Genomic DNA, 19,756 nt, shown 5'->3' on the forward strand with positions numbered 1-19,756 from the left:
TCATTAAAATGTATCCAAATAATCACTACATATTTTGTAACTAAAATTTAGATAAGAGACTACTAATACAAATTAATCATATACTTAATAATATGTAAAAAATGTCAAAAAGCATTACTTAAATTTACAAATACCTAAATATCATATCTGAATGCTAAATTAAAAAAAATTAAAATTGATAAGTTATTTTGAAAGAAGATGCGGACCTTTTGACTGATGCTTGGGTTTAAGATTAGGAGCCTAATCTCTTAATTACTTGGGCCAAAGCTGGACTTTACGTGCTTTTAATTTTTCCTTCAATTTTTTCCCTATGGCTGGCTTCGGTACAAAAGCCCATCTTCTGTTTAGTGCAGCCGCACCTCACTGGAGTTTTCCCTTTTGTTTTAGCCATATGTTCCTCTGATTCTTCCCTCATTTTTTTTCCCAATTTCCGTTTCTCACTTTTTCACCTCCGTCACCTTTATTCTTTCTTTTGCTTTCCCTTTCTATAATTGAAGAGCCAGCTCATTCAACAAAATACTCCAATGGAAATTTGAGCCAGTCGTCAACAGATATGAGCCGTCAACAGATGTGAGCCGCAGCCGGCCGTCAACAGATGTGGCCGTCAACAGATGTGAGCCGGACGATGACAGATGTGAGCCGGCCATCAACAGATATGAGCTGCAGCTGGACGATGAAGAAATTGAAGAACCGAATGGCTTGTTTCTCCAACCGTCCGTCACCTTTATTCTGGAGTGAAGCTCAAAAACTAGTGATGGATTACGGAGGAATTGCTGGTATGGTTCTCTTTATCCCCACTTTTCCCTAAAGCTTGTCTTTGTGGCTGAAAAATGAAACAAATGGGAAAAGACTGCAACAACCGTGTGGACCACTTTGGTAATTGTAGTTTTGTTTGGTTTTGTAAAAGGCTCTGCAACAGCCGTAGGTAGCTGTGGTGTGATGCCTTTTGTGTCGTTTGGTGTCGGTTCCTTTTTTGTTTGGTTTTGGCTTCCCAGTTGCTATTTAAACTTGTTTACCGGTACATATCTGAGTCGAATCCGAGAATTTGGCTGTTATCTTGCTACACGGTGCTAATTCGGAGGATATCAGCTGATTCGGAGCGATTCAAATCGGATATGGTGTAATCGGCGTTTCGGGTATCGGTATCGGAACGGCACCTGCCGCTCCGGTTATGACTCGGGCGAGTCGTAACGGACTCGGCCGAGTTGGCGAACCCTGCTTGTTAGGTCAACTGCTGCCAGTGGAGGTTGTTCAAGAAATTGCTGGTATGGCTGTTCTTTCTAGGGATGTTCCATGACTTGGGTTGTATCTACATCGGGCAGGTTCTCTTTATTCTCTGCTTTCCGGGAGATATGGGATGCTTTGTATTCTTCATTCATGTCTAAACAATGTTGGCATACGCAGGTGCCATTGAAAATTTCATTTTTTATGTTGCAATTGATCAGGGATAGGTTGCATTTGGATGATGTGCTGACTAAGTTTTAGTTTCATATGCCATCCAAATGTTTTTGCTGCGTGGACTCTCAAGCTAAAACGGTAAAACATTTGTTTTTGGAAGGGGAGCTGGTGATGGCCATGTGGAAGTTTTTTGGATCGCCTTGTGGAATTCGTTATGCTAGAGATCATTTGCGTGTGGTCTTGGCTAATTGGTGGTATAAACCAGCCAAGTCCAAAAGATTAAAGTTTATCTTTCGTCTTTTGCCTATTTTTGTCTGCTGGAATTTATGGATGGCAAGGAATATAGCTTTCTACCAAGGTTCTTGTGGATTTTCATTCGGTGTGTTGAGCAATTTTTAGTGATTTGAGGTCTGCGTATTGGATTAAGTTCAGGGAATTTCACAATATTATGTCTTGGCATCGTTTTTTGGAACTAGTTGAGCAACGATTGGATCATTTAACGTCAGGATTTTTTTGGCAATCCCGCAGAGGGGGGTGTTGAAACTCAATATTGACAGATGCTCGAAAGGAAATCCAGCTTGTGTGGTGGAGGGGAGATACTCCGGGATTCAATGGGGTGCTTACATTTTGCCTTCTTCTCTTTCTTCGATAAGGGTACTAGTATAGAGGCGGAAGCTAAAGCTTTATTATTAGGGGTGAAATTATGTGTTCAGAGAGGATTTATGCAGGTTATTGTTGAATCAGATTCAATGGTATTATCGGTGCTCGTGGTCTATTCATGGTGAGGTGGAGCAGGCTTGAGTTGCCTAGGGGTGGTTTCCAACTCTAGTGATAAGTGAATATTTAACGTACATTTTGTACAAATTTGGCATGAATTTTTGTTATGTTTTGAGAAGATTAAAGCCATATTTGAACTCTTTTGGTGATAATTGCTTAAATAATGTTTAAGGGTTCAAAACTTGATAAATGAGTGGATTAATGCGTTAATTTTGTGAAATTGTGAAGGTTATTGATGTATGAAATTCATGCACAAGCTGAAAGAAATGTAAGGGTCATCCAGAGGAAAAAGTACACAAGAAATTGGGAGCAAAAATGCAGAAACACAGGGGAGAGGTGAGGACATTACCATACGTAGCTAGTTTTTCATCTTGTAACATTTTTCTCTCTAGATAGGAGTTCTTGGAGAAGCATTTTTTAGAGTTTTCACTTGTAATCATATTGTGCAAGAGCATAGCAGGAATTGGAGGGCTTCACCATCAATTGGCTAAGCTTTCTTTTATCTTTCTTGTACTTGTACTTCATGATGTTTTGCATTAATAAACTTGTGAGTTTGATTGTTAAATCATTCATAAGTAGCTAATTTTCTTTATCTAGGGAATAGATGAAACTTATGGCTAAATAATATGAATTGAATGTGATTTACACTTGTTATATCTTGTATTAACTTGTCTACTTGTGTAGTTGTGATTACTTGTTATTGATTGATCACCAATAGCTTGGTTATAGTTGTTATTGTTCGATGAGAATTGGTAATAATAATGGAAACACATGAGTAGAGCTTGAGTTGTATGTTCATGAAAATAGAGATACACTTAGGTGGATTATTTAGCATTTCATGAAAGAAAACAGAGTAGTAGTAGTATTTCACCATGAAAATAGGGAAATCTATATTGCTTTAAGCCATTTCATCATGAAAATGAGAATTGGAAACTTTGGAAATGAATCTCTGGTTAAACAAGAATAATAGCAAGAAGTAAATCCATTCATTTGTGTTGTTTACACTACAAAAAATTATTTCTTTCGTGACAAATTTTTCATGACAAGAAATCTTTTCGTTAGGAAAACCATGCTTTTTATGACAACCCGTCAAGCAAATATCCTTCAAAAGGTGCTGCTACTTTAAACGTGTTTTTCTATTTATTTCATTGTCTAAAGTTACTTTCCCCACATCAATTTGTCAGGAAAAGTTTTCATTCTCCCTCCATTTTTTTCCCACCAATTTTTTCCCCTCTTGGACCGAAAAGGAATTTAGAAGGACATCTTGTCCTTATGACATAGACACCGGGAAATTCAAGAAGCACTTTTCCCAAATCTCTACTTTTGGAACAACAACAACAACAGAGTACACTTTCTCCAAATCTTCAGCTTGTCTTCATCTCCAACAACAGAGAACACCAACGAACTCCTCCGAACTTGTCTTCATCTCTTTCAACAAGAGAGACAACACGATGGTCTAAGGTGATGTAAAAATCAAATAATCCTTCAATTTTGTCTTGAATCAGCTCCCTTTCTCCGAATCCCCCTTCAATTTTGTCCTTAATTGATTGTGAAATGACGGTCCTACAGATCATCAGTTCAAGTTCGGTGTCAAATATTTTCTCTGCATAAAAATTGACTCATTTGTGATCTAAGTTTTCAGAAATTGTTTTGGAGAACCTCATTTGGCCCCTTAAAGTTTCAAATTTGATTATTTTCATTATTTTGGTTGAGAATGAGGAATTTAGTGCAAATTTGATAGGCTCCCATCTCCCTGATGTTCACAAAGGAACGGTTCTTGGAAAACTTGTTCTTGCATGTGAAGAGTTGAGAATTCTGCACATGTACATATAAAATTGATTTGCCAGTTCGTTTTTAGCAGAATGGTGCAGCAGTCTGGTGCATCAGCTTTCGGAAAATTCAGGGTCAAGGATTGACTATTCTTGGAGATGAGTCCTCGACAGGTTCAGTTCCCATTGGGTAGATATGACTTGTAAATTGCAAAATGAAATATTACTATATGAGCAAAATGGGTCCTATATTTTGGATTAACTCCAGAGTAGATCCAAACTTATGGTGCAATATTCACATCTAAGTGTGCTAGACGCTTGTCTTGTGTCGAACATTTTTCCCGATTTATCCTTGTTATTTGTCCTTCAGTTTTTTGTCATACATGTGATAGGCAACCGGCTTTCAACAATTTTATCTACTACAATTTTCTTTGATTTTTCAATGTCTGAAACCTTGTTAAGGAGTCATCTCTGATTGATCATTTAGTATGAGCCTTCAATGTGATGGCAGAGATACATGTTCAGTGTTTCTGGTTTGTCCTCTTGTTTTGTCATGAAAGTGTCTGAATGAAACTGGAATTTGTTTCCTATTTTTCTTCATTATTTGTTTCCTTTCATGCAGACCTTGTTCTGAAAGACAAGATTGTTGTTTATGATTTGGCTGGCCAAAGGATTGGATGGGCTAACTATGACTGTAAGTTCCCATATCAAGAGCATTTTCCAGCCGTTGGCTTGATTTTTACAGTGCCTTCTATTCATCATTTATCTGATTGGATTAAAAGGGGAAACTTGGATTAAAAGTGAAATTGTTTTCTCTGATACAGATACACTTGAAATTCAGTTTTTAGTTCAAGATTCGCAGAATTTGGGGTTATGTATGACATCTGTTTATACATGTACAAACACGAAAATGGGCCAAATGGGAGAGGAAAAAGTGGTGTTGCCGGAAGGGAAGAGTAGGTGCGGTGCGGTATCAAGTGGGGAAGGTAGTGGAATTTTGAGAGGTTTGGGTTTTAATATGGGAATAGTCGTATTGACAGATTGGCACAGGTCTAATTTAATATAGGACATGGGAGCAATTCACGCAATAATGCGACACAGTCAAGTGTATTTTAGATTTTTTGGCTAAGGGCCCCTACTTATAAATTTGGAGCTGATCTCATGGATAAATATTTATGGTGAAGTTGGCTAGTTTGATATTATGTCATGGGGAGCATTAAAAATTTGTACCAGACGAAAAATGCATCAGCAACTAGCCTATATTGTTAGGGGCTTTTATCTATTGGTTTGGGTATTTGGAGTCTATGGTGAAAATGGACCATCTGGTTTTAGAGGTTTGGTTGGAATGGGAGCTTTTGGTTCTTTTTGTTAAGAGGAAGGCTATACATCCATCGTGTCCAACTAAATCCATGCAAGAAATGTAGGGAGTAACATCCAAAAAAAAAAAAAAACAGTTTCACAATCATTAGCTCTTTCTGGTTTTCTGAAGTACTATAATATCCTTGCAAGTTTTATACCATAGGTTTTTTATGCCAGTTTTCAGTTAGCATTAGTAGGCAGGAAAAAGAAGGGAAAGGTAAAGAAGTGCAGCACTTGTAAATTCTTTATCTAGTGTGACAACTTGATTATTACTCCTATTGGACAAAAAGTGATAGAATGTGACTGAACCACTACTGTTTGTCTTCCTTGCTATAGTTCCTGATCCATAACTTGACATGTTCCAAAAAAAACTAGCCCGCCATCAATTACTGAACCCAAGTAACCTAGCTAGCTAGTTGGAATGGATCTTTGAATGTTCTAAGTTACAGAAGAAATCTTGATGATTTAATGTGGATCCTTATCCAAAGTCAATCCTGTTGACAATAAAATAGTTTTCAGTCTACCTCAGCAGAGAAATATCTAATTTCGTATTTCTTCATATTCAGCAGAACAGACCTGCATTCTCACTACCTTGATAGAGAAGATAAGGAACAACCAGAGAAAAGATTGCATAATTTGAGGTATGTGGTTATTTGGTAGCTTACCATAAAGAATGAAAAGTGTTTATCATGACTGCTAGTTTCTTGCAAATTATGTTATGGTTTACATCCTTATTTGTGTAAATCAAGTTATGGGTTATGATGTTTAATGTTTTCTATATACTATACAAGAGCATATACAATTAAACAATAGGAGAATAGTACAATCAGGAATGTGTTTTTAGTTTTATTGAGTAGTATACCATTTGGTGTAATCAGTGAATAATCTAATGTGTTTTCAGTTTTATTGAGTAGTATCGCATTTGATGTAATCAGTGAATAATCTAAGTAGCTTGGAATTCATAACTAAGCCATAAAAAGTAGGTAAATTGTGAATAATTCTATGTCTTTTTGCCTCCTTTATCTTTTTATAGCTAGAAATTGTCTTTCCTCCTTTTTGAGTTATTCATCTTAACAATGCCTTGAGTTTAGTAAGTTAAGACTTTTCTTATTCTAGGTATCGGAAATGGATAAGAGCTGGATAAATGATCCAAATATTTTGTCAAGTCATTATAAGTCTGGTCTTAAGGATTTTATTGAATTTGCTAAGACCAATGGTATGGGATTGGATGGAAAATTATTTTGTCCCTGTAGGAGATGTAGGAATTCAAAGAGAAAAAGCATTTCTCAAGTTGAATCAGATTTGTCAGAAAAAGGCTTTTGTATGTATTATAAAAATTGGGTCTTCCATGGGGAACCATTTTCTGCACACTCTTATATGTCAAGTGGAAAGAACAATAGCCTTGATGAGAATGGTGTTGGAGGTGAGACAGATTTCATCAATGAAATAGAATATAATGACTTTGATATGAATGAAAATGGTGAATCTGATGAGTTACCTGATTTATTGGATGAGATAAGAAATGCACATGAATCAGGGACATCGAGTGAATGGGATTCAAAAAATTTTGACAAATTGTTAAATGATGCACAAAGAGAACTTTACCCGGGATGCAAAAAATACTCCCTGCTGCGTTTCATTGTTTCCTTTCTCCATATCAAAGTGATGAACCATATGACTAACAAGGCATTTGACATGATGCTAGAATTTTTAAAAGATGTGTTACCAGAAGGAGAAATACTTCCATCTAGTTTTTATGGGGCCATGAAAATTCTATCTGGTATAGGTTTGGGGTATCAAAAAATTGATGTCTGCAAATTTGATTGTGCATTGTTTTGGAAAGAAAATGAAAAGATGGACAAGTGTCCTATTTGTAAAGAATCACGATGGAAAGTCAATAATGGCAAGAAAAAAAAAGTTCCACAGAAGGTGATGTGGTACTTTCCATTAAAAGCTAGGTTGCAAAGACTTTTTATGTCTTCTAAAACTGCTGAAGACATGAGATGGCATGAGGAGAAACGGGTTAAAGAGGAAGGTATCATGAGACATCCGGCTGATTCTATTGCTTGGAAGGATTTTGATAAGCAATATCCTGATTTTGCTAAAGATTCTCGAAATGTAAGACTTGGATTGGCCACGGACGGATTCAATCCATTTGGTAACATGAGCAACTCATATAGCATGTGGCCAGTTATTCTTGTACCTTACAATTTGCCTGCATATAAGTTTATGAGAAAGGAATTTCTTATACTATCACTTCTTATTCCTGGTCCACGTGCCCCTGGAAAGGAGTTAGATGTGTTCTTAAGGCCAGCAATAGATGATTTGAAAGATTTATTTCATGGAATCAGCACTTATGATGCATATAGTGGACAAAACTTTCAAATGCGTGCAGCAATTTTATGGACTATATCAGATTTCCCTGCATATGGCTATTTGTCTGGATGGAGCACCAGTGGGTATAAAGCATGTCCATGTTGTCTTGATGATACTGCTTCACAAAGACTAAGAGGCAAAATATGTTTCATGGGACATCGTCGCTTTTTGAACCATGACCACCGTTGGCGAAAGCAAAAAGCTCATTTTGATGGAACTATTGAAACACGCTCCAAGCCAAAGGAATTTTCTGGAGAACAGGTTTTAAGACATTTAAATTCCTTGGCTGGTGTCTTTGGTGAGTTTGGTAAGAACCCAGTTACTCGGAAAAAAGGAGTTGATAAAATTCAGGGTAATTGGAGGAAAAAAAGTATATTTTTTGAGTTACCATATTGGGAAAAACTCTCCATGAGACATTGTCTGGATGTGATGCATATCCTTAAAAATACATGTGAAAGTTTAGTAGCAACATTGTTGAACATTCCTGATAAGACAAAAGATACTAATAAAGCTCGTGATGATCTACTTGACATGGGAATAAGGCACGAACTACACTTACATGATGATGGTACAAGGAAAACAAAGCCTCCAGCCTTGTATGTGATGTCTTCAAGTGAGAGAAAAGGATTTTGTGATTTTTTGAGTTCAATTAAGTTTCCTGATGGGTATGCTGCCAACATTTCCAAGTGTGTTAAAGATGGTAAACTGATGGGACTTAAAACACATGACTACCATGTCCTCTTGCAACGACTTATTCCAGCGGGCATTCGTGGGTATTTGTGCAAAGAAGTCAATGAGGCAATTTTTGAGTTAAGTGAGTTTTTTCGAGATTTGTGTTCTAAAACCCTTAAGATGGATGACTTGGAAAGGTTGGAGAAAAATGCTCCATTAATATTATGTAAGTTGGAAAAAATCTTTCCTCCTGCCTTCTTTGACATTATGATCCATTTGATTGTTCACTTGCCAAAGGAAGCAAAACTTGGTGGGCCAGTACATCCTAGGTGGATGTTTCCATTTGAAAGGTACTTCTTCCTTATTTGTTTGACTACAAATTTTGTTATTTTACTTAACATTCTGTTTTGGATAGAAAATTAACTCATGCTTTTGAAAAGGTATCTTGGATCCCTTAAAAAGTATGTCCGTAATCGTGCTCGTCCTGAAGGCTCGATTGCAGAAGGATATATTGCAAATGAGTGCCTAACATTCATGTCCAAATATCTCCATGGCATTGAAACAAAATTCACCCGCAAGAGACGCAACTATGACTATAATCAGGATAAGGCAGAGGAGCTGGTGGTTTTCTCACTAAGTGTTCGCCCATTTGGACTTGTTACACCTCCTACTAAATTATCTCAAGTTGAACTAGATGTGGCTCATAAATTTATATTGAATAACTGTGATGAAATAGAAGAGTACAGAATGTAAGTGCAATATGTATTTCAATTTTATATTTTCGATATTACTTCTTGTGGTTTATTTTACTTTATATTGGTAATACAATCTGAATTTCAGTAAGCATAAAGAGATGCTGCAAAGGATTCATCCTGAAAATGTTGATAGCAGACATGAAGATCAATTCACAGAGTGGTTCAAAGATCATGTAAGTTATACATATTATAAAAATAAGTTTATTAGTTATTGAAAACTGACTAATAGAGACTCGTTTTCTATTTTATAGATAAATCAGTTACACATTGATAAATCATTGGATGTTTCTGAAGAGCTGTGGGCATTAGCAAATGGTCCTATACCTTTCATGACAAAGCATTACTCAGGATGCATTGTAAATGAAGTTCGTTTCCACACAAGAGATCGGGATGATTGCCGTACAACACAGAATAGTGGCTTAGTTGTTGAGGGTGACCATAAAGGAAAACACATTGACTTTTATGGCTTTGTTAAGGCTGTGGTTGAGCTGACCTTTTTTCATGCATACAAGGTAGTCTTGCTTCAATGTGAATGGTATAACACAGGTAGCACAAACACAATAAAGAGTGATAGGCACTTTGTGACCATCGATATTAGATCACGTTGGTATCAAAATGATCCATTTGTTTTACCAAATCAAGTCCAGCAAGTCTTCTATATTGGTGATACAAAGTTGGGGAGACATTGGCGAATTGTACAACGTGTTCAACATAGGCATTTGTGGAACCTACCAGATTTGGAAGAGAACGATGGAGATGTGCTCAATGCAGATACAAGTTTTTTAGATGAATTATTGCAGCAAAATGAAACAAGAACTGTTCTGCCTATTGTCGAAGATGATGAACTAGGCCTCTTAAGCAGACAAGGTGTTGAAATTGAAGTTGTTCTGGAGAATCCTTTGCATACTTCCACTGGTGAAGAAGAGTATGGTGAAGAAGACAATGTTTTTAAAGAAGATGGCATGCTTATTGAATCTTCTGATAGTGATGAAACCATTGACATGGATATAGATTTAGATAGTGCTTAAGAAATAGCATAGAAGTGTCAAGTGAAAAGGTTTTTGGCATTGTAGAAGAAAGTGTTACTTTTTGTGGTTTTACCCAATATTGATCAAATTGATATCTTTTTCATGGTTTTAACTCTTTGTTAAGTTTTTGGTATAACTTAAATTTTGATCTCTGTTTATAATTTGACATCAAAATTTTACTAATTTGACTCCTTTTTTTATCATATACTGTGTTATTGCAGATGGCACCTTCCGGGAAACGGTTGAAGAGAAACTGCCCACCCAATACCAACTTGCAATCTGAACAACCACCAACTTCAAACTCAACTTTGGAGCATCAATCAGCTACCACAGGTGATGATATCCAGATTAATTCAAATAATAGTAATCCTACTCAAGCATTGGCGAATGGTAAGTGAAAATGCTGAATAATGATTTACTTATTACCATTCAATGTATGCATCCTTTTTGTGATAATTCATAATAAGCATCAACTAGAATGTTTAACAATTGTTCTCAGAACAAAGAAAGCAAAAAAAAGGCAGGGGCCCAACCACGGGAAAAGTTATCGAGAAGATGATACGAGCTAATGTAAATGCCATTCAGTACTAAGATGTGTACATATATAATATTACTGTCTATTCAAGATTTTTTTTGTATAATCAGTTTCCTAGAATTTCAATTGGGGTATACCTGAATGATGCTTCATTTGTTAATATTAGGGAGGCAAGCCATTGGAAATTGTCTTTCCTGAAGGATGTTGCAAACCAATCAAGTATGCTGCTCAACTTGCTAGTGGTATAGGTTATGTTGTAAGGCACCTCTCTTCACTGAAGGACATACGCACATATGATGACATACCAAATGAGAAAAAACAGAACCTATATGGTGGCTTGATGGTACCAGATTACACCGTTGTCTTTTATAATGACATTTAGTGTGTTAATATTTATTTTGCTGACTTGACCAATTCTAAAAATGATCTATTTCTTAATGGTAATTTATAGGGATGGTTTGACTTCAAAGATTGGGAAACTGATCCTAATGTGGAAAAGTATGTGGATGACATGCTTCAGAATAGCTATAGGCAGTGGAGGAATACTATGCACATAGATTATAAGATGTTGAAGGCAGCTGGAAAAGATCCACTTACCTCATGTCCTTATGACTGGATTGAGCAAGATGAGTGGAAAAGTATGTGTGATTGGTTCGAAGATCCTATATTCAAGGTGATTGGTTCTAGTTTTGTTTACTTGCATGATCTTAATTCTTTTGTTGCCTTTTATGTTTTGTCTAACTATCTTTTTGGTATTTAATAGAAAAAATCAGAAGCCAATACAAAGAACCGTGCCATGTTACCCTATCCGCACACTGGCGGTTCAAAATCAAATCATGTTCGAGCACAAGAGATGGTATATTACTGATTTTTTATTTCCATTTTGGCTTATATTTATACTAGGAAGAAAAATAGAGCTAACTCGTGATCTTTTATGCTATAAAATAGGTTCCACCAAGTGCAATTGATGCCTGGACTGCTGCTCACATAAAAAAGGATGGCCAATTTGTGAATAATACTGCAAAATCTCTCGATGTAATTTTCACTATAGTCGGCTGATTCTAGTAACTTTGTTTTTTATTAGTAACAGGACATTTACATATATATTATACATTTAATGACTCTTTGAGTTATGTGAATCTAATATGTACAGGATGAGTTAAAAGAAGAGAGAAGGCAATGCATCGAGAATGGAGAAATTGTCAATGAAGTTAAAATTATGGAAAATGTCCTAGGAAAGAGGGCTGGTCGTGCCAAAGGGTTGGGTATGAGGGTCTTACCACCCCAATCTTCTCGCAAACCCGAATCTTCAGCTAATAGAGCACTACTTGAAGAACTAAAACAGTGCAAGGAGAAGATTCAATGCTATGAGGAGCGAATTCAAGCACAAGATACCCAAATCCAAAATCTTGTACAAAGCCAGCAAGGGATACAGGAAATGCTGCAAGAATTCCTCGTTTGGAAACAGAAGCAGTGTGGAGGTTCTTCCTAGTAATGGTGAGTTTGTAGATCTTTATTCGAAACAAATGTATTTATGTGCAGTTACTTACTATTGTGGAACAACTTGGTTACTTCAGCATAGTAATTATTCTTGTATTGCTTGTCCTCATGATTAGGTGGTCCCTAAGCAATTTGTAGTGATCATCCATGCATCATAACAAAAATACATCTTTTCCATGCCATTCTATTGTTTCTCTGATTTCAGATTTTTCTTGGTTTTATTGTACAGGTTTGGGATGAACGTTTGGGACTGCTTTTGGCTTTTGGCTTTTGAGTTTGGGATAAACTCAACATTATGGACTGCTTTTGGCTTTCGGACTACTTTTAGTTCATACTGAAGAATTCCTCTATTTTGATATCATCCATCTCTAGTATTTTGTTGACCATGGAATTGAAGTCCATCTTTTGATTTTAGCACATGTTAGGTATATGGCAGTTATCTAGGGAGAAATAACAATATTTATATTGGTTTCAAATCATGAAATGTAATGATATGTCAATGTTTGACATGGTTAACTTTTGTGGTTTGACATATTATGGTTGCCTACTAATGAAATTTGTGAAGTTTTGGTTGATATTTTGCTTGCATACTTTTATATTTTGATTGGGTGGAGTGTTTTAGTAGATGATATTATTACTTTGTTGTCACTAAAATTGCTAGGCTTAAAAATGCTAAATGGTGAAATTAGAAACTAATATATTATAGTGATGCAGCTGTCGTCAGGAAAAATGACATTAAATTGTCATTAAAGTACGTCCAGCAAGTTTCAATGCATGACTTTTCTTGACAATCGAAAATTTAGTGACAAAGTTCAGGGTCTTTCCTGACAAAGGTTCGTCAAGAATATGAGGTCTTTTCCTGACGACCGAATCGTCACGATTACCTTTCTTGATGACACGTCACAGAAAATGGAACTTTTCCTGACGTGCGACCTGTATATTTGCAGTCCAGCAGGTGTAAAATCGAAATTGAACTTGCATTGATGTAAAATTCCCATCAAGTTTTTGGCACCGTTGCCGGGGAGCGGCAATATTAGGGTCTAATCATCTCTATTAATTTAGATATTTTCATTGTTTTTATTCAAGTTGTTGAATTAAAATTGCAAAATTTCTCTTATTTTTGTTTGTTGTGTATGCACCGATCAAATCGAGAAGTTGCACATTTCGATCCGGAAATTGAAAGAACATTACACAGACAAAGGAGGAATACATCACATCAAGAGGAACAAGAGGTTTGACAGCCAATAGAAGATATCTTGATAGAATTACAATTTGAGGAATAAATGGCAGAAAATGAATCAAATAGGAGAATTCTGTGAGATTTTGCTTTACCGGGAGCACAAGGTTCTCAGACTAGCATTGTAAGGCCAACGGTAAACGCTAATAACTTTGAGATAAAACCATCATTGATTCAAATGGTACAACAATCTTAATATGGAGGTAATGTTACCGAAGATCCAAATTCTCACTTGTCAACATTTCTTGAAATTTGTGATACAATTAAGTTTAATGGTGTTAGTGAAGATGCAATTAAACTTCGATTGTTTCCGTTTTCACTAAGGGACAAGGCTAAGGTTTGGTTACAATCTCATCCTCCAAACACTTTTACCACTTGGGATGAATTAGCTAAGGCTTTTCTTAATAAATTCTTTCCACCTGAAAAAACTGCTAAATTGAGAATGGATATAACTAGTTTCTCTCAACAGGAAGGAGAGAGATTGTATGAAGCTTGGGAGCGTTATCGGGAATTGCAACGAAGATGCCCTCATCATGGTCTACCCGATTAGCAAGTAGTCCAAACATTTTACAATGGTCTCACCTATCCAACAAAGATGCATGTAGATGCTGCAGCGGGAGGAGCTTTGATGGGAAAGACAGCTGAGGAAGCTCAACAATTGATTGAAGAAATAGCTGCTAACAACTACCAATGGGCAAACAAACGAGGTAATACAAGGAGAACCGCAGGTATGCTCGAAGTAGATACCTTGAATATGTTAAGTGTAAAAATGGATAATGTGGTTAAGATGCTTAATAGGCAAGTTGGTCCTAGTTCTAATCAAGGAGTAGTTGTTGCATCTTGTACCACTTGCGGCGGAGATCATGATGATTTTATGTGTTCTAGCAGTGAACAGGTTCAATATCTCAACAATTACAACCGTCCACCCCAAAACAATCCATACTCCAATACTTATAATCCAGGATGGCGTAATCACCCGAATTTTGGATGGAAAGATCAAGGGAACCAACAAAGACCAGTTAATTCACCGAGTTTTCAACAAAAGCAACCACTGCATGAGTCCAAACCAGCTTGGGAATTGGCGATTGAAAAGCTAGCCAATGTATCAAATGATAAAATTGAAAAGTTAGTTAGTGCCACTACTCAACGGTTTGAAAGAATTGAGGGAAGAATGGACAAACTCACCAATATGTACAGGAATGTTGAGGTCCAATTAGGCCAAATTGCTAATGCAATTAATAATCGCAACCAAGGGGATTTACCTAGCAAGACTGAAGTGAACCCAAGGGAGCATGTGAAGGCTATAACCTTCCGTAGTGGTAAAGAATTAGTTGAGCCGCCGGTAGTTGGAAGTGGAAGAGAGTTTGAAAAAAGAGAAAATAAGAAATTGAGTGAGTTAGGAGAGGAAAGCAAGAAAGAAAAAGGGAAAGAAATGATGGAGGAAAATGAACCACAAATGGGAGATACAACACCAATTCCTCCACCGGTGCCATTCCCTCAAAGATTGAAACCTTCAAAAAATGACAAAGAATTTGAGAAATTTGTCAACATTTTTAAACAATTACATATTAACATTCCTTTTGTGGATGCTATTTTGCAGATTTCTTCATACGCAAAGTTTCTCAAGGAGATAATGACCAAGAAAAGGAAGTTGGTAGATAGTGAAACAATTGCATTAACGGAAGAATGTAGTGCAATCATACAAAACAAATTGCCACCCAAGTTGAAAGATCCAGGGAGTTTCACAGTTCCTTGCACTATCGGTAATGTAGAATTTTCTAAAGCACTTTGTGACCTTGGTGCAAGTGTGTCATTGATCCCTTTAACTGTGGCTAGGCAATTGGGGTTAAAAGAGTTGAAGCGTACTAACATTTCCTTGCAATTGGCTGACAGGTCTATTAGACATCCAATGGACATATTGGAGAATGTGCTCATTAAAGTGCAGAAATTCATTATTCCTATCGATTTTGTTGTTTTAGATATGGAGAAAGATGTAAATGTACCTATTATACTTGGTAGACCATTTCTGGCCACTGCAGGTACAATAATAGATGTCAAACGAGGTAAGTTTAAGTTTCAAATCGGTGAAGAGGAAGTGGAATTTGATTTGAGTAAAGTGGAGAAATATCCCTCTTTTACCGACCATGTTTATTCGGTTGACATATGTGATGAATTGACATTAGAAATGAATCAAGTTAATCTTGATAATGATTCTCTTGAACTTTGTCTTAATGGTATAGGAATACAAGAGGAACAAATTGAACAAATGACTAAATATTTGCAGGCACAGGTTCCTTATAAAAGGAAAAATGCATATGAGGAGTTAGGACTGAGCAAAAGGCTACCTCCACCATCATATGAGCAAGCACCGCAGCTTGAGCTTAAGCCGCTGCCTAAGCACCTCAAATATGCGTTTCTTGGAGAAAAAGAGACACTGCCTGTGATTGTAAATTCAGCATTAGATGAGGAACAATTAGACAAGCTCTTACGTGTTTTGAGAAAGCATTTAAAGGCTATAGGATGGACAATTTCTAATATCAAAGGAATTAGTCCAACTATTTGTATGCACAGATTTTATTGGAAGAGAATTCTAAACCAGTGGTTGAGACTCAAAGAAGGTTAAATCCAAACATGAAGGAAGTGGTAAGAGTAGAAATCCTTAAATGGTTGGATGCAGGTATAATTTTTCCAATTTCTGATAGTGTGTGGATTTCTTTTATTCATGTAGTGCCAAAGAAAGGGGGGATAACCATAGTACATGGTAAAAATGATGAAATAATTTCCTCTAGAGTTGTGGTTGGTTGGCGAGTCTGTATTGATTACAAAAAACTGAATGTGATAGGATGTTAATTGTTGGTTATTTTATTATTAATTTCCCTTTTATCCTTGCAAAATATTGTTTTAATTAGTAATATTTACTTATATTTGGTATTTGGACCTATCTACAGGAAGGGAAACTAAAAAGTGCTAAAATGGGGGACCTGTTGGAGGGAATTGCTCCACACGTAAAAGAGTCCAAAAAGCCTCATAAAACTGGCCTACATGAAGCTACAGACGGATTGAATTTCTTTTGGCTGATTAGAAGGGTTACTGACTAGGACTCTTACTAGCAAGAGGAAACACAAAGGAGAGGAAATTTGGCAGAGCCGCAGCTCTTGTACTCCTTTTTACCTTCAATTTCGTGGGGACCACGGAGGGAAGTTAGGCAATTTGTTTTAGATTAGGAGACAATTCTTTTCCTTTGGCCGCGGCTTTATCTTTGGGGAATTGGGAGTTTTTTGGTTGTTCTTACTTTATCGTTTTTTTTATCTCAATTTTGGGGACGAAGACATAGCTTGTTTTCAATAATTACTTCTGCACTTTTGCATGGGATTCCCTCCCTGAAGATGAATTAAATCCCTTCGTCTAGTCGAGGAACAACGGAGGACTTGGTTCTACTAAATTTGTGAGATCGAATTAGTTTTTATTTATTTCCATTATTGACTGGTATTCGTCTATCTTCTGCTTTATGTTCATATGGCTGTTTTATTATTCGATTATCCAGGGCCCGGATTCTAGATTAATTCAATAACTTGAAGCCAATTAGAGTAGTTAAATCCGTAATTGTTTAATTATTCTAAACTGATGGCAACTGGCATGATTGATTTGTGTCAGGGAGATAGACAGGCTAACTTAAAGAGACCCTCGTAGCGTGTTGATTGGTTAGAATTAGGCTCTTCTAATTATTCATGCAATTAGGGAATTGAACTTCTATGGTCGTACCTAGGGTTGTTTTCTGATTAGAGAAATAGTCAACGGTCGTACCTTGGCTATCGACAAATTGAGGAAGAGTTGGTTGTTTATCGCGTGTATGACAACTATAACTAATTTATCAGATAGTAACTGGAATAATCCTTGCATCTGTGATCGAATTAAGTGAACCATCTCCGAAGTTGTCTCTTGGCTAGAGTTCATCCATTATTATTTTTATTGTGATAATTAGTTATTTGAGTTGTAGCTATTTTATTTTATTTTAATTTATTCCAAGTAATTTAGTTACTCTCATTTTCAAAAACCCCCCATACTTCGGACTCTAAAAGAAATAAATTATCCCCAGTCCCTGTGAATTCGACCCTGCTTATCACTATCTACAGAAATTATATTTTATTTAAGCAGGTATTTATTATTGCACAGGTTTGACACCCTGTCAGAATGCAGCTACTAGAAAGGATCATTTCTCTCTTCCTTTTCTTGATCAAATGGTAGAAAGATTGGCCGGATATGAATTTTATTGTTTCTTGGATGATTTTTCAGGATACAATCAAATAGTCATTGCACCGGAAGATCAAGAGAAAACTACATTCACTTGTCCTTACGGTACTTTTACATTTCGAAGGATGCCTTTCGGACTGTGCAATGCACCGGCCACCTTCCAACGATGCATGATGGCAATTTTCTCTGATTTTAATAAGAAAATTATGGAAATCTTTATGGATGATTTTTCTGTATTTGGATCTACTTATGATGATTGTCTTAACAATTTAGATCTAATTTTGCAGAGATGTGAAGAAACAAACCTTGTACTCAATTGGAAAAAATGTCACTTCATGGTTTGTGAGGGTATTGTGTTAGGTCACAAAATTTCTTCAGAAGGTATTGAGGTAGATCAAGCCAAGATAGAGGTTATTGAGAGAATGCCTCCACCAATCAATATGAAAAGAATTCACAGCTTTCTTGGACACGTGGGACTTTATCGGCGGTTTATTAAGGATTTCTCCAAGATTGCTAAACCTTTATGTGAATTACTTGCAAAAGATGTTCCTTTTTACTTTAATGATGAGTGTTTATTTGCTTTTAATAGATTGAAGAAGGAACTTGTCTCAGCACCTATAATAGCATCACCGGATTGGAGCTTGCCATTCGAATTGATGTGTGATGCTAGTGATTTTGCAGTTGGAACAGTTCTTGGGCAAAAACATGATAAGCGACTTCATGTCATTTATTATGCAAGTAAAATGTTGAATGAAGCCCAAATTAACTATGTAACAACAGAGAAGGAGTTGCTAGGATAAGTTTAGATCATACTTATTAGGATCTAAAGTTATCATTTATACCGACCATGCAGCACTTAAATATTTGTTAAATAAGAAAGATGCAAAACCTCGACTAATTCGATGGATTTTATTATTGCGGGAATTTGATTTGGAGATCAAAGATAAAAAAGGATCCGAGAATCTAGTTGCTGATCATCTTTCTAGACTGGAAAACATGCCGCAAGAAGACCATTCGTCCATTAAAGAAGAATTTCCAGATCAGTTTTTAATGCCAATTTATAAGTCACCATGGTATGCTGATCTAGTTAACTTTATAGCTAGTGGAGTGATACCAAATGATTTGAATTCTCATCAAAGGAAAAAATTCCTAAATGATGCTAAACATTACTTTTGGGAAGAACCATTCTTTTACAAACATTGTGCAGATGGAATAATTAGAAGATGTGTTCCGGAGGAGGAGGTACATAGCATTTTAATGCATTGTCATACTCTTGAAACGGGAGGTCATTTTAGTACTACTAAGACCGTAGCAAAGATATGGCAATCCGGATTTTATTGGCCTACTATGTACCGAGACACTAGAAATTGGGTTAAAAGTTGTGATCAATGCCAAAGAACCGTAATATCTCAAGAGAGAATGAAATACCTTTGACTACATATTTGGAAGTTGAATTATTTGATGTTTGGGGCATTGATTTTATGGGACCATTTCCTAGTTCATATAATAATAAGTACATCCTTTTAGCAGTTGATTATGTTTCTAAATGGGTGGAGGCCATTCCTTCACAAACTAATGATGCTAAAGTTGTGTTTAAGTTCCTTAAAAGGAACATATTTTGCAAGTTTGGAGTCCCAAAGGCAATAATAAGCGACGAAGGTAAGCATTTTTGTAATAAAATTATTGACACTTTGTTGCTTAAATATGGATGCAGGCATAAAAAGTCACTCCCCTATCATCCTCAAGCTAATGGACAAGCGGAGTTGGCCAACCGGGAAATTAAAATCATTTTGGAGAAAACGGTAAACCGATCAAGAAAGGATTGGTCGAACAAGCTTGAAGATGCTTTATGGGCATATAGAACGGCATTTAAAACACCGTTGGGAATGTCTCCATATAAGCTTGTTTATGGGAAAGCGTGTCATTTACCTGTGGAAATATAACATAGAGCTTATTGGGCCGTTAAAGCTATTAATATTGATTTTAAATCTGCAGGTGAAAAGAGAATGCTTGAGTTAAGCGAATTGGAGGAATTGCGGTTGACTTCGTATGAAAATGTCAAGATTTACAAAGAAAAAGTGAAATTTTGGCATGATAAA

General features: G+C 36.3%; 2 protein-coding genes and 1 non-coding gene across 6 annotated transcripts; 2 read left to right on the top strand and 1 right to left on the bottom strand.

Moving 5' to 3' along the window:
* The first annotated feature begins 3,619 nt into the window (after positions 1-3,619).
* On the top strand, positions 3,620-12,701 carry LOC113734734 (uncharacterized). 4 transcript variants are annotated; one of them, XM_072082326.1, is made up of 15 exons: positions 3,620-3,636; positions 4,567-4,638; positions 5,870-5,944; positions 6,420-8,701; positions 8,792-9,100; positions 9,192-9,279; positions 9,358-9,618; positions 10,356-10,524; positions 10,634-10,704; positions 10,836-11,012; positions 11,121-11,342; positions 11,433-11,525; positions 11,618-11,704; positions 11,823-12,166; positions 12,399-12,701. In XM_072082326.1, exons 4-14 carry the CDS (start codon positions 6,429-6,431, stop codon positions 12,159-12,161), a joined length of 4,089 nt encoding a protein of 1,362 aa, XP_071938427.1. In that variant the 5' UTR covers positions 3,620-3,636; positions 4,567-4,638; positions 5,870-5,944; positions 6,420-6,428; the 3' UTR covers positions 12,162-12,166; positions 12,399-12,701. The 4 variants fall into 4 exon arrangements, with proteins under 4 accessions (XP_071938427.1, XP_071938428.1, XP_071938425.1 ...); XM_072082324.1 differs by lacking the exon at positions 3,620-3,636 and having other exon boundaries at positions 4,477-4,638; XM_072082325.1 differs by lacking the exon at positions 3,620-3,636 and having other exon boundaries at positions 4,477-4,638; positions 5,873-5,944.
* Positions 12,702-13,839: 1,138 nt separating this feature from the next.
* Positions 13,840-13,946, bottom strand: LOC113736129 (small nucleolar RNA R71). Its single transcript, XR_003459620.1, has one exon. It is a non-coding gene; the product is annotated as a small nucleolar RNA R71 (small nucleolar RNA).
* A 55-nt stretch (positions 13,947-14,001) lies between these two features.
* On the top strand, positions 14,002-16,029 carry LOC140037837 (uncharacterized). Its single transcript, XM_072082979.1, has 2 exons — positions 14,002-14,748; positions 15,007-16,029. The coding sequence occupies exons 1-2, from the start codon at positions 14,002-14,004 to the stop codon at positions 16,027-16,029; spliced, it is 1,770 nt and encodes a 589-aa protein (XP_071939080.1).
* The last annotated feature ends 3,727 nt before the right edge of the window (positions 16,030-19,756 follow it).

The sequence above is a fragment of the Coffea arabica genome, chromosome 3c (assembly GCF_036785885.1).
Source record: "Coffea arabica cultivar ET-39 chromosome 3c, Coffea Arabica ET-39 HiFi, whole genome shotgun sequence".
In the NCBI taxonomy this organism is placed as follows: domain Eukaryota; kingdom Viridiplantae; phylum Streptophyta; class Magnoliopsida; order Gentianales; family Rubiaceae; genus Coffea; species Coffea arabica.